The 14,462-nt window shown below is 40.7% G+C and overlaps 1 protein-coding gene across 3 annotated transcripts in view; it reads right to left on the minus strand.

The window, feature by feature from the left end:
* Positions 1–4,931: 4,931 nt before the first annotated feature.
* The window catches only part of palm1a (paralemmin 1a), a 78,962-nt gene continuing 69,431 nt past the window's right edge, over positions 4,932–14,462 (minus strand). The window contains exons 6-9 of one of the 3 annotated variants that reach the window (XM_077202904.1): positions 14,368–14,398; positions 13,994–14,059; positions 12,246–12,377; positions 4,932–9,867 (exon numbers count right to left, since the gene is read on the minus strand). In XM_077202904.1, coding sequence (XP_077059019.1) covers positions 9,290–9,867; positions 12,246–12,377; positions 13,994–14,059; positions 14,368–14,398 — 807 coding nt within the window. In that variant the 3' untranslated portion in view covers positions 4,932–9,289. The remainder of the gene's footprint in view (positions 9,868–12,245; positions 12,378–13,993; positions 14,060–14,367; positions 14,399–14,462) is intronic. The other 2 variants (XM_077202906.1, XM_077202907.1) reach the window with 2 other exon arrangements.

Below are 14,462 nucleotides of genomic sequence, written 5' to 3' on the forward strand. Positions count from 1 at the left end.
AATCAAGAAAAATTCCCTTACTCCTTGACTTTGTTCTTTAAAAATCTACTAGTTTGTGTCAGATGTTGATTCGGTAACCACTCTGATGATTCATCAGACTGATTCAAACTGGCAACTGATAAGAGGCATTTGTCCAGGAGTCATACTGTATGTTTTCAATTCACTAAAAATAACTGCCTTAAGAGTCATGTGTTCTTAAATCAGATAATATTTAGCGTGATGTATGTTCCTTTACAAGGGAACTCGCATTGCGTCGATTGACACTAAGGGAACGCTTTGTGTGTTGATGTATTGAAGCACATGTAAAATCAGTCCAATGGCGTGACGGGACATCAGAAGCGGGTGACGTTATGAACCAGGAAGTATATAAGCCGGTTCAAACCCAGCCGCGACAGCTTTCTGTGTCTTCACAAGCACTCTATGTGAAATTGTCCTTGTTATTTGTTAAATTTATATATATATATATATATATATATATAGACTATGGCGAGCAAGCAGTTTAGAGTGTGTGTGCACCCCTGCCTCGTTATTTAACGGGTGGGGACACACACACTTTATGTGTTATTTGTTTGGGAGAGGAGCATGCACGGTCAGCGCTCGAGGGCACTGTATTGTGCTCACCTTGCGGACACTCCGATCCCGCCTGGCGTTTTTTAACGAGGACGCCCAGGCTCGCGTTTCCCAAGGCTCAGGTCCCGCTACTGCCGATGCACAGCGAAGACTTCAGTCTTGGCGTTCGCAAATGGATCTGTCAGCGAGGTTAGAGACGGGCTCTGCTTTATCTCTGACTTCACCTGACAGATCTAATGCCTCGTATCAGGGTTCAGAAGCACGCGCTGCGGTTTCTTCCACCCCGATACAGGCACAAACACTACAGCTATCCAGTTCCGAGGGACTGGATGTTGTTAGTGTTTATGCTCGTGATACTGAGGATTCGCCACCTCAGTCTCAGTCTTTTGAAGAGCTCGTTGAGGTTGTAACGAGAGCGTTCGAAAGATTACATATCGTTTGGCCGGCAGATAAGCAGGACGAAAAGCAAACTAGACGAACGCTTCCTGTCCTCTCGTTCACAATCTCAACGACTGAGCCTTCCGTTTTTTTCCCGATCTCCACACAGAGGTGTCGAGATCGTGGAAGAAACCTGTGTCATATAGAATGTACAGTGCACAATCATTACACTACTCTTCTATTTCACAATATAAAGAGCACGGATATGGGGAAATGCCGAAGGTGGAAGAGACGCTCGCTAGCTATCTCTCCCCTGAATCTGGATCTTCCCTTAAAGCCACATTATTACCCACCAAGCCAGTTAGAGTAACTTCAACTTTGGTGGGTAAGGGTTATTCAGCGGCTGGTCAGGCTGCAGCATGTCTTCACACAATGTCGCTGCTGCAGGCTTACCAGGCTGAAATGTTAGGAGACATTAATGAGGGCGGGGCTGTTGGCCCAAACGCAGTTTGCGAACTGCGTCGAGCCACAGATTTGTCTCTCAGGGTCGCCAAGGAGACGGCTATTTCTATCGGCCGGGCTATGGCAGCCCTGGTGGCCACTGAGAGACATTTCTGGCTCAATTTGAGCAATATTAAAGAAAATGAGAAAATATTTTTTATGGATTTTCCTATCTCTTTATCTGGCCTCTTCGGCGACGCAGTGAACACGGTCGTCGAGAGGGTTCAGGAGTCAGCCATACAAGAAACGACTGCCTTCCAAAAACTGGAAGTGTTGAAGCAACCTTCGGTGCCCACGGGGGACCGTTATGCTAACCCTGCCACCTCGTGTGTTACTCCATCAAGCACATATCTCAGGTGCCACCCGGAAATGTAGTGGCCCTGGGATGCCTGCCCCCTCCGAGGAGGGTCCTAGAGCAGTCAGTTCAGTCGTTCCCTGCCGGTTCGCCGTTACAGGGCGATGGGCTGATTGGGTTACGGCTAAACGCCAAGAAGAAGCTAAACGTCCATCCTGTCAGCTGTGGAAAGTATAATGCTAGGCCAGTCACTCACTGTGAAACAGTTTAAGAGACTGTTGGGTTTGATGGCAGCAGTGTCCAGCGTGATACCGTTTGACCTGCTGTACATGAGACCCTCGCAGTGGAAGGATTTTCCGCGAGGGGCAACCCCTTTCGCATGATCAGGGTTACGCGGCGATGCCTACGTGCCCTGGTTATGTGGAAGAAACCTTGGTTCCTGTCCCAGGTCCCCGTGTTGAGAGCTTATTGTCGTCGCAGGATGCTAACGACAGATGCCTCCTTCACGGGCTGGGGGAGCGATCCTGGAAGGACGCTCAGTTCAGGGTAAGGATTTTCCCCGAGGGGCAACCCCTTTCACACGATCATGGTAATGCAGCGATGCTTACGTGCCCTGGTTATGTGGAAGAAACCTTGGTTCCTGTCCCCATGTTGAGAGCTTCTTGTCGTCACTGGTTCATGTCGGATGCTAACGACAAATGCTTCCCTCATGGGCTGGGTAGTGATCCTGGAAGGACGCTCGACTTAGGGCCTACCAGACCAGAGGGGCCACCATGTGTGGGTCCACACAGACAGCACATCGGTGGTCACCTATATAAGTCATCTAGGAGCAGACATCCTGTCGAGACAGGGGCTGAGGCCCGGGGATTAGATGTTCCATCCCAAGGTGGTGGAACAGATATGGAGGGAGTTCGACCAGGCTCAAGTGGATCTTGCGTCTCGAGAGACGTCTCACTGTCCACTCTGGTTCTCCCTCACGCATCCAGCTCCTCTCGGACTGGATGTGTTGGTACAGATGTGGCCGAGGCTACGTTTGTATGCTTTTCCCCCGATCGCTTTGCTCCCGGGAGTTCTTGAGAGAGTTCGCAGGGACCATCTGCGCCTACTTCTTTTAGCCACGCGGTGGCCGGGCAGAGAACGGTTTCCAGATCTATTGTCTCTCCTCTACGGGCCTCCTATGGAGCGTCACGTCAGGAGAGACTTTCTGTTCCAAGCACAGGGCTCTATATTTCACCCTCGTCTCGAATTGTGGAACCTGTGGGCTTGGCCTCTGAGGGGGCCCAGCTCATAGGGACAGGTCTCTCAACTGAGGTTGTGGATTCTACAATCCAGAGCTCCCTCCACAAGGAAACTTTATGCCCTGAAGTGGAAGGTATTCACTTCATGGTGTAGGGACCATCAGCTGGACCCAGTTAACTGCCCGTTTGGTACAGTGCTGGAGTTCCTGCAGGACCGGTTCACTGCAGGTCTATCCCCGTCCACTTGAAAGGATTTTGTGGCGGCCTTAGGTGCTTACCACACTCCTTTGGGTGGAATGTTTTTGGGTAAAGACCCCTTGGTATCTCATTTCCTACGTGGCACTTTGAGGCTGAGGCCTGCTGCACGCACGAGGGTTCCGACTTGGGACCTGGTGATTGTCCTCCAAGGCCTTTCCCAGGAGGAGGTTCCTGACAGATTTCTGACTTTGAAAACTCTGTTCCTCCTCGCTATTTTGTCTCTCAAGAGAATAGGAGATCTTCAGGCGCTGTAGGTGGCACCCTCGTGCCTGGAATTTGCGCCCGGGATGGTTAAAGCGTTCCTTCATCCTAGGCCGGGTTATGTTCCCAAGGTCCCCACTAATGTGGCCCGATCTATAGTGCTGCAGGCCTTCTGTTCTCCTCCGTTCCAGGAGGCGGACCAGGAAAAGTACAATTTGCTATGCCCGGTTAGGGCTTTGGATGGTTGTGTCCACAGAGCTGCCCTGTGGCGTAAATCCGAACAGTTGTTTGTCTGTTTTGGACCCCCTAACAAGGGGTCACCAGCATCTAAGCAAAGAATGAGCAAGTGGGTGGTCGAGACTATCTCACTTGCTTATGAGTCGACCGGACAGCCTTAACCTTTGGCAGTGCGGTCTCACTCAACAAGGAGTATGGCAGCCTCTAAGGCCTTATTGTCAGGAGTACCTCTTCAAGACGTTTGTGATTCGGCGGGCTGGTCCTCACCGCACACATTCATTAGGTTCTATTCTCTGGACTTGGACTCTACACCAGGGTCCCGAGTGCTCTCGTCCTAGTGCTGCTCGTCCTATTTCACACTGGACAGGCACTTCTCGCTATGGTGGCGTTGGTATAGACGTTCCCTTAGCGTCAATCGACGCAACGCGAGTTCCCTTGAAAGGGAACGCCTCGGTTACGACTGTAACCTCGGTTCCCTGAATTGGGAATGAGACGTTGCGTCACCTGCCATATCTCCTACGTGCCTGTAAGTGACTTGTTCAGACCCTACGAAGCTGTCGCGGCTGGGTTTGAACCGGCTTATATACTTCCTGGTTCATAACGACACCCGTTTCTGACGTCCCGTCACACCATTGGACTGATTTTACATGTGCTTCAATACATCAACACGCAAAGCGTTCCCTTAGCGTCAATCGACGCAACGTCTCATTCCCTCTTCCGTTTCTGACGTCCCGTCACGCCATTGGACTGATTTTACATGTGCTTCAATACATCAACACGCAAAGCGTTCCCTTAGCGTCAATCGACGCAACGTCTCATTCCCTCTTAAGGGAACCTAGGATACAGTCGTAACCGAGGCGTTTTCAATTCAAAAAGAAGAATCAGCTCATACGAAACATGAGTTTGTGAATCAGACTACACTGGTCATGCTGTTTGTTTTTGAATCACTAAAAAGAACCGACTCATAACAGTAATTTGTTTCTTAATCAGACTACACTGGTCGTACTGTATGTTGATTTTACATTTAAAAACGCTTTTCTCCAACATGACATTTCTTTGCCATTATTTCGTTATGAACTATATTTGTATCGCATTGCATCCAATACAGACTGCAAACTCACAAAATGAATCTTTTGCTTTTGCTTTGCTTTGAAAAAATGTGAAGAAGGGAGTGCTGGTACATAAAGATTTGCACATCGATCCTAAGAAGCACATGGTACATTTGTTGTTACAAAGAAAACAAGACGCAGTGATTTCCGTAAAGCACATCACATTTTAATGTCTCGCTCCAACTCTTTCCACAGCTCTGTCAGGTTGATTAGAAAGCAGACCTTCACAACACACAGACAACAGTGGCAGTAATAGCACACACACTCATTATCAGGAGAACCAATAAGAGAGGGCTGTTCAGACAGGCAGAGAAGTACCCCGTCTGGGTCGCCCATTATCAGTACTCAGTAGAACCAGGTTATATGTTCCTAAATTGTCCTCTGTTCTATCATGCCTTTGAACTCAGCTTGACATCAAAGGTTAGGGGGTTCAAGCACAGGGACATTATCTAACATGGAAATGTATATGTATATGTAGATACCAGTATGTGTGATTTATACCTATAAAAGCATGCAACTATACAAAAGAGATAAGCCAGGCCCGTGGCCAGACAACAAGGCATTCAGGGGTGAGGAACAAGTCGGAACTGGAATGTTAGTACTGACGGACAGTAAGGTGAGCGGCAAAAGTGTGAGGCAACCGTGAAACTCACAGTGAAGCAAAGCCTTTAAAGGAGGAGTCCCAGATGAGGATTGGGGGAAAAGCAGACTGGTTCTTGATCAGCTGAACCATGAATTATAAATTTATAGATGCTGCTTTACATCCCAAAACTGTGTACGTGGAGAAGTGAAAATGTGCAAGTGTGTAAACATGAGGGAACAAGATAAACAGTAGGGTTGTTTTTTTTGCATTCATGCTGACCTCATTTGGCTCCTGGGCCTCTGAACACACACGCATATTGATTTCCACAGAGCTCATCCCAGTGATTCCGGCAGTTAAACAGATATTACAACTATGTAATTAAAATGGGAGATACATGACACATATAACTGACATAAATCAAAACACAAACTTCATCTAGCACATCTCTACCAGGGCCATATAATTAATTCCTCTAAAATTAGTTCATAATTTGTCATCAAATTAAATCGATGAAGCAAATAATTTACAAAGTAAGGTACACAACAGATTTAACATTCATGAAGAAACCCTCCAATGTAACGTAATGTACAATTAAAGGTGCATTTAGTAGTTTGGCGCTAATTTTTAAACATGAAAAAATAAATTGTTTTCGTAAAGTGTCATCTGAATTGTGCACACTCACATGAGATGAAGACTGTACTCATAAAAGATGTTTATAAAAAGCGTTTTAAATATACATGCTGTACGCTATTAGCATAGTGTTGTTTGGTGATTCAGAGAGCGAAAATTAGACAATAGACTCTCTAATTATAATGCTTTAGTGTTGAGAGAAACAAAATATTTTAGACTCTGGTTCATGAGTTCTCAGTGCCATCCAGTGACAATCCATCAGAATTAAAAAAATGTTGTAACCTAGGTTCGACTTGTTTGATGAAATCACATCATGTTGGCCAGTTTCACACATGCTCGGAAAACACTGATTCAAAACAAATGATTTGCAAAGGTTTCGAGGCTTCATTAGCAGTGTTTTGAAAGTGCCCATAAGCAGAAAAAGTCTGAAGCCAGAAGACAAGTAAAAAAAACATGGCATATTACACAAGGTGGAAAGATTTGATGATGGAAAAAATCCTGAGTAGTTATTCAGAAGTTGGTTCTTTTTTGTTGGACAGCTAAGGGAGTTTATTATTCTGTAGTAGCTAGACTGCTTGCTAAAACTCACTAAATTGATAAAACTCGAGATGATTATGCAAGGCCACATCAATAGATAACGCCATTGTGATATCAGACTACTGGATGCACCTTTAATGTTACTAGCAATTTTCTGTTAAGGAAAACATGGAAATAAAAAGCTAAATAAAATTAAAATAGCACCACATTAAACCATAATACAGTCGATCAACCATCTCTTCAACACAAACTATGGTTTTTGTTTTTACTGAACCATTTGGCATCATAGCTACTTTAAGGGCAATTCCAAAAAAATGTTTTCCAACTTTTGCCAGAAATTTTAACACTTTTTCCCCCTAAAAGTATCTAGAAAAAAGAAGAAGAAAAAAAAAATTCTTCAATACTTGGCATGGTAACCTATTAAACTTTTCCTGTCGTTTTGCCACACTTCCTGTCATTTCATCTGAATAGCCAAGGAAGAGCGGATACTGTCCTTCATATCTTTCCATTTTTTAACTGTTATGATTGTTGTTTAACTGAGAGAGCTTTGCTTATTCTGACACTAGTTTACACGCATGAGGGCTCTTGCATAGGATTGGCTGCAGCAGATTTCTAATGTCACATGTTGGAAATGAGCTGTCAATGACCCTTCCTGAATGCTAATGGCAGAGCAGACTGAAATACAATCAAAATACCATCCTGGACACAGCCAGCTTGATACTTCAACAGCTCTTAATGTCAGAACAAGGGCTGGGCTTTTTCAGTAATCAAAATGCATATGAGAGATGCAGGTGAAATGATGAGAAGGCAACAAATGATCCAATGCAAGTTTATATCACGCAGCAGTTTAAAAGTAACCAAGAGAACAGCTTACTTCTTACTCTTTTTCTCTATTTCTAACAAATAGAGCACTCCAAGATGGGATAATATATGACAACAAGTGTTTTAGTTAGAACAAAGGAACAATTAAACATGCGTAAGCTCTTTGCTGGACAAGTCTAACTGAGAACGACCACTGAAAAGCCTTACTAAATATCAGAGCTCACTGAGATATCCTCAGCTCACCTGTCCTATATTTCAATATGAAAGAGTGCAATCTACTGGACTCACGGGAGAACCATAAGAAGAAATACAGATTTTCCTTTAAGGAGGGGAAAATGGTGATGTATCACTCCCTTGTGAGTGTGTGTGAGGGATTGCAAAGAAAAAATTAAAGGGATGCTCTGATAAAAGAAAAAACACTTTGAAATATTCTTTCATTTGAAGCAAATAGTAATTTGTGAGAATGTAGTCTCAGCGTAAAATGACAGTTACACGTGTGGAATGTTGGTTGGATAGAGGTTAAGCTGTGACATGCTTTCATTTAGCACAAAATTGTTATAACTCATCCCTATGTTTGTAAAAAAAATTAAAAAAAATAAAAAGCATGTATATTATGCAAGTATAGTGGTGTAAAGTCTATGGTGGAAGGCATAGGAGTAAATTACACATTTTACAAGACTATACACTACTGTTTAAAAGTTTAGGGTCAGTAAATGTAAAAAAAGGATTTGCATTAAGTTTATCAAAAGTAACAGTAAAGATTTTTATAATATATATGACAAAATCTATTTCAAATAAATGCTGTTCTTTTGAACTTTCTATTCAATAAAGAATAATGAAAAAATGTACGTCCATTTCCACAAAAATATTAAACACCTTTACAATCACATGAATAAATTACATTTTAAAATGCATGACAGTTATTTAAAATTGTGATATTACTGTAATACAATATAACTGTTTTACTGTATTTTTGCTGCCTTGGTGAACTTAAGAGACTTCTTTCAAAAACATTAAAAAAATCTTATCGACCCCAAACATTTGAACAGTAGTCCATGTGCTCCTGTCATGACCATGTAAAGCCAGCAAGGATTTAGAGAATGATTTAGACAACAGCTCAAGAATAAATAGTAAAAAAAAATACAAACTTCCAATTTTTGTAAACATATTTTTTTTCATTATAAACTGAGGAATGAGTGAAAACAATTATCTATATTAATCGAGAGCTTAATGTGTATTTAACCCAAAAAAGCATTTAAAACTTCTGTATAATAGTCAATCTGTTTGTTTACAACAATCCTGTCATTTCTAAACAAAGCCGAAGAGCGCTCTGTCAATTCCATGTTTTTTTTATTTCTAGTTTGAGAAAAACAAAATGATAATAATTGAAATACTTATCACAGCTTCATCAGTAATAAATAGAGCGCAATGCACGATGTTGAAAATGTTTTTCAAAAGTGAAAATACTTTGCAGTGCAAATGCTTTGCAAAAAGAGAACTCAAATAAAATAAATATTTCTTTCAAAAACAAATGATGATGTCATATATAGTATTTAATAATGTGAGATATTTCATTCCTTTATGGTAGGACTTTAGGATTTAAGAGGCTTGTTGGATACTGATCGGTTCAGTTCAGTTAAAGGGTCTTTAATCTTCAGACTTTTCTCATAGGAGCGCATACGATGTGATTCATTTCAGCTACGATAAAACCAGAAAAAAAAACTATACGCATCAAATTTAAATGAGGTTAGAGAGTATCAAGGGGAAAGGATCAAGCAATATAGAAAATATAAAACAGGTCAAATCAATTAAAGAAACAACAGCTTCTATCAAAAGATAGTGAATGTTTATTCTTTGCCTTGCTATTGTTCTCTCTGTATGTTGTTGCATTTCATCTGTAAACTCCATGTTTTGGAGGGTGCGTTTAGGCTCACATGATGGTGCAGCACTTGCAGGGTTGTTTCTCCTTGCTCTTGACCTCAGCAGCGCCCCCTTCTGGCTGTCCCGACTCTCCTGCCGCCTCTTCAGCCTTCGGTGGCTCTGCTGGGCTGCCGTTAGAGGGTGCCTGCTCCTGCATGGTGTCACTGGTGGTGGTGGTCTTGGCATCTCCATCCTCTATGACGACCACCTCAGCCTTCACAGTCGTGCTTTCCTGCCCCAAAACCTTCTTTGTTTCATCCTCGTCCTCCACGCTCTGGTAACCCATGAAAACCATAGTAACTGGGTTCTCCGCACTGGCCCTGCCCACTTCTGTCTGAGGTGTCGCGGGTTTCGGTTCTACACCCGTGATCTCCATTATGGGGGTGGAGCCGGCTGCACCTGGGACTACATCTTTCTCAACCTTCTCCACTTTCTCGGCCTGCCCTCGCTCCAGTCGCGGCGTAGTCTTGCCGCTCTCGCTCATGGTCACCTCATCAGCTTTGTGGAGGAGCTCATCCACCTCTGAAGAGCTGAGCAGGTGAACGCCATTGGTTACTGTGCCGTCCACACTGCGCACTTCATGCACCACTGCATAGAGAAAAATAAGACACATTTCAGTGATACCCTGACTGACTATATCTCAAATTGACATGACACTCCCTAGAGCAATATCGACCCTGAACATTTGTGGGTCATCGACAAATTTGAGTGTCCAAGATCAATAAAAAATAAAATCCTTTATCTTGTTGGTTTCATATGATTGCATATGGATTCATTTAATGTAATTGAATAATTAAACTTTTTAATTTAAATGGAAAAAAAATGCCATGATGTAAACATCAAGTAAAAAGTACTAACATAATTTCCTTCGACCTTGAATATGTGTAATTGGACACAATTCTAATCAATATGTACTTTTAAAGATTTGTTTCACATTTATTATAAATTCTAACTAATGGCAAACTAAAGGTCAAAATATCTGGTATTTAACTAGACTTTATTATAGGTTTTCTTTTAATGAGGCATTTACATCATTATAATATCAGGACAGTTGAATCATTTGAATATTCCAAAACAGTATATAAAAATTCATTTTAATTTAGAAATTAAAAGCATGTCAAAATATTACATGTATAAACGTATCTTTAAATGTATTTTTACATAAATTAATCAATTCAAACTAAATTGAGTGTCATGTCACTGACCCTTAAATCATCTTTCAGATTATAATAAACAGCACTCATGCCTTACTTGACAATGCCTATTATGCCTTTATAAAGTGCTATAGCAAACATTGCAGCACATTTGCCACATATTAACTGCAGGTTTGATGTAGTTAACAATTTATTTATTTTATTTTTTTTACAAAAGGAAGGATTTATAATACTGTGACTTAGAATAAATACTGGTTTTCCAGCAGATTATCCATTGACGAACGCATGGAAAACATACTGTGCACAGTTAGTGACTACTGCTAGCATTGTCTTTAAAGGTTGTGTGCCAAGTGTGTGCTCACTTGACTGAGGGGATCAAACACAGGGAAAGAGTGGCAAGCAGTAAACAGAGCAGGAAGCAAGCAGTGCTACTGGTGTTAGCATTAGCAGCTAGCAGCATACAGTACAAACAGATACAGTAAGTGAAGTATGTTTATCATCCGTAAAACCTTGAAGAATATTTTTAATATGTGATTAACTTATAGCTTTATTGTATAACAACACATTTTAACTGGGAAGGGTGAAGTCAGGCTGGAGGCTCGTGGCTAAGCTTGGCAGCAACATGCCCAAAACTAGCAGTCAAGTTGCAGGGTGACCAAATCCTAATGAATGATACGGTCTCTTGTTCTCTACCAGGAAATAATGATGTGTCAACCTAAATCAGGAGTTTGTGGTAACCCTGCATCTAAAGCCATGCTCAGATGAACTTATTCCTTTACGAGAAGTGGTCAGCATTTGATGATAAATCTAGTGTGTTACTTTTACAAAATAAATGTAAGATTCATATGTGCTAGTTGAACTAACTCATCCTCATGTGGTTCCAGACCCATTTGACTCACTTTCTTTAGTGGAACCCAAAAGAGATGTCCAAGCTACTATTCTCCATACAATAAAAACATAAAGGGGCCATCAAACTCCAAAAAGGACAAAAAAGTTCCATAGATCATATGACTTATGGCTCATTGGAAAATGTGCCTGCCTACGTTGGTTGTTGTATTGAGGCTGTTTAGAATAGAAATGTGCGGTGAGTGGCTCTGAAAGGTTAATGCTCTGTTGTGTTTGATAATAAACCCTAAACCTAACCAATAGTCTTAATGAAAGCAAACGTGAGATGAAAATGCATTTGCTGAAGCAACCACATCATTTTAACTTGCTGCTAAAAGTCTTTGAGGTCTTTTCTCATGACTCATATTTCACACGACTCATACCCGAGTGCTTCAGATCGTAAGTGCAGTGCTCTACCAGTCCTGGATGGGGGTCAAATTGACCTGTGAGGGAAGGACTTTTTTAAATCACAACCACAAAACTCCTCGAATCCATTCAATTTATTTTGGTGTATTCGTGGTTCAAGTGTGACAAAAGTCCTAGGGTCTTGAACACTCAAAATGACCCGAGGGAAGGATGAGTTAAATATACCTCTTGGAAATGCATCATGCCAGGTTTGACGTCAATCATGCTGAATGGAAATGGTTCTCATGTGTCACATGACCCACAACGACACAGAAAACTAAACTATGTGAAAATTAGAATAAATTATGAGAGCTGCGGAAGAAAGAAAGTCCTACGGATTTGGAACAACACGAGGGTGAGTAAATGATGACATTTTTTGTAATCATTTTTGTGTAAAACAACATAAAACATCAGCTGTAGTTTATCTTATTTGACCAAACCTGATGTTTAAGTAAACATGCAGACTTCTCGTAAAGTAGGCATATCTAGCAAAGCCACACTCTTTGCTCTATCGCCAGCCACCTTTCTGTTCATCCTCATAGACCTTGACCCCCTGCAGCGAGAGGTCTTTGGGGAGCAGTGTGTTAGTGGACAGAACTTTGGTCTTTCCAGTCACCAGATCCTTCTCAACAGTGATCTCTACGGAGTACATCGCTGCAGTGCCAACGAAAAAACACATTACCATCCTGCAACGATGTGCTGTCACACTCACATGAAGTTATTTAACACACCCACCCACACACACACACACACACACACACACACACACACACACACACACACACACACACACACACACACACACACACACACACACACACACACACACACACACAAGAGACTGTCTGTTGAGCACTATGACAACAATGACACAGAGTGAGGTGTTGAAAGACAATATGACTGATAGGCGCTATTGGTGCCGTTTGTGTTCTAATGTAATTTATGATAAATAATCTTAATTGGATATTTTTATATAGAATAATCAGATCTTAGAAATTCCTTATAACCAGTTTTATATATTTGTATAAACAAAATACATAAATTATAAAAAATAATGAAATTCACAATACTATTGTTGAGTATTAGAGAAATCTTTAAAAACATTTAAAAAAATCTTATATATATGATATTTAATTATTTGTTGTGATTTTATTGTTTATTTTGAGGTTTATTCTAAATATCTCAATGATAATTTAAGTTTTTCATACATAATAATCAGAACCTAAAATTATATAATCAGGACTTAGAAATTCCTTATTACCTGTTGTCTATTTTATACAAAATATATAAAAATATTTAAATTATATAAAAATATATATATTTAAAAACGTTTAATATATTTAAAAAAACTTTTTTTACATATATATTTTTCAATATTTTAAATATAAAAAAACAGATACATATAGTTATTTAATAATTTGTTGTATTTTTGTATCTCCATCATGAAAAAAAAGATAAAAGCCAAGTTAACCTAATCCTTTATTAGTGTAACTTCCAAAAATAGCAGTTTCTATTAGATGTTATTCTGCTCCCAAACACACACACGCACGCAAAACATATCAACAGAGAACAGAGAATCAGAAGACAAGATTAGATGAAATCAGCACAAGTACGTTTTTCAACACTGACATAGGACAATATTTATGAGTTTGAAACCCACAAGTGTTGATCAACGTTTTGTGGTCTAGTCATATATTTCAGTCCAAACTGTAAATAAATTCAGAGCAGAATTTAAACCTGCAAGCTTTTTCTGGCAGGTCTTTAGTTTTTATCAAGAGTTATAAAATGTCACCTTTCAGCTTTTGGTCTGCGTCTGGCTCTAAAACACTCATTCAGCAAATGGTTTTGAACATGATATCAAAATTAACCAAGAGGCATTCAAGTGCTTCTAAACAGACACATAAGGTTTTAACAATGAAACTTTTCTCCAAATTTCTAAATCTGTTTCTAATTAGATAAATTAAAAATTAGAAAAGAACATTCTGAATATACTATTGGGGTGTATATGTGAGTGTTTAGGGCTTTTCCCCAGTTCGGCAAAGGCACAGTTAAGGGTCTGAAAGGTTTGAGAACCACTGATCTACTGACATTTATAGGCTACTAATAGGTCTAAAAGTGTGTTTTTTTGAGCCCAGAGAGAACCTTAACTCTTATTTTGTGCCTATTTCCATTAGTATATGGTATTTATCTCAGAAATAGAGAGGTAAAGGGTAAAAACAGCCGGAAGAGTGTGTGATCTCTGCGTGAGCTATGGTTAGACCAACACTCACCTGCTCTCATCATGTCAGAGACACCTCCGGATTTCTCCAGACGAGGGCTGACGTGAACTTTGACCTCTAATTAGGTCCATGAATGAGGACAGAGAAGGACAGATAATGATAAAAAGGTATAAGTAGTGAGAGTGTGGAACAGGAGGGAGAGAGGCAGGATGGGAAGGAATACTAGACACAAGACTGACTGCAATGTCCTTTACCCCAGTGGATACATGACAAGGATAACTCCAGAAACTGGCCTTTTGGCAGTGTAACTTATAATTAGATGTTTTTGAGATTTCAAAGTGTGTGGAGAAAGAATTCTGATCAAATGTTGATCATGAAAAAGCTGTCATTAGAGGCGTTTCTGGTGTCAGTGATGGTGATGTTACCTTTTACACCTTTTACAGAGTCTGTCACAACCTGCAAAAAGAGAGAGAAAAAATTAGTTTGATCCAAATGATACATGTTTGTATTAAATATGAAA

This window comes from Siphateles boraxobius, unplaced genomic scaffold (genome assembly GCF_051911475.1).
Source record: "Siphateles boraxobius isolate OS27281-9 unplaced genomic scaffold, OSU_SipBor_1 5, whole genome shotgun sequence".
Lineage (NCBI taxonomy): Eukaryota > Metazoa > Chordata > Actinopteri > Cypriniformes > Leuciscidae > Siphateles > Siphateles boraxobius.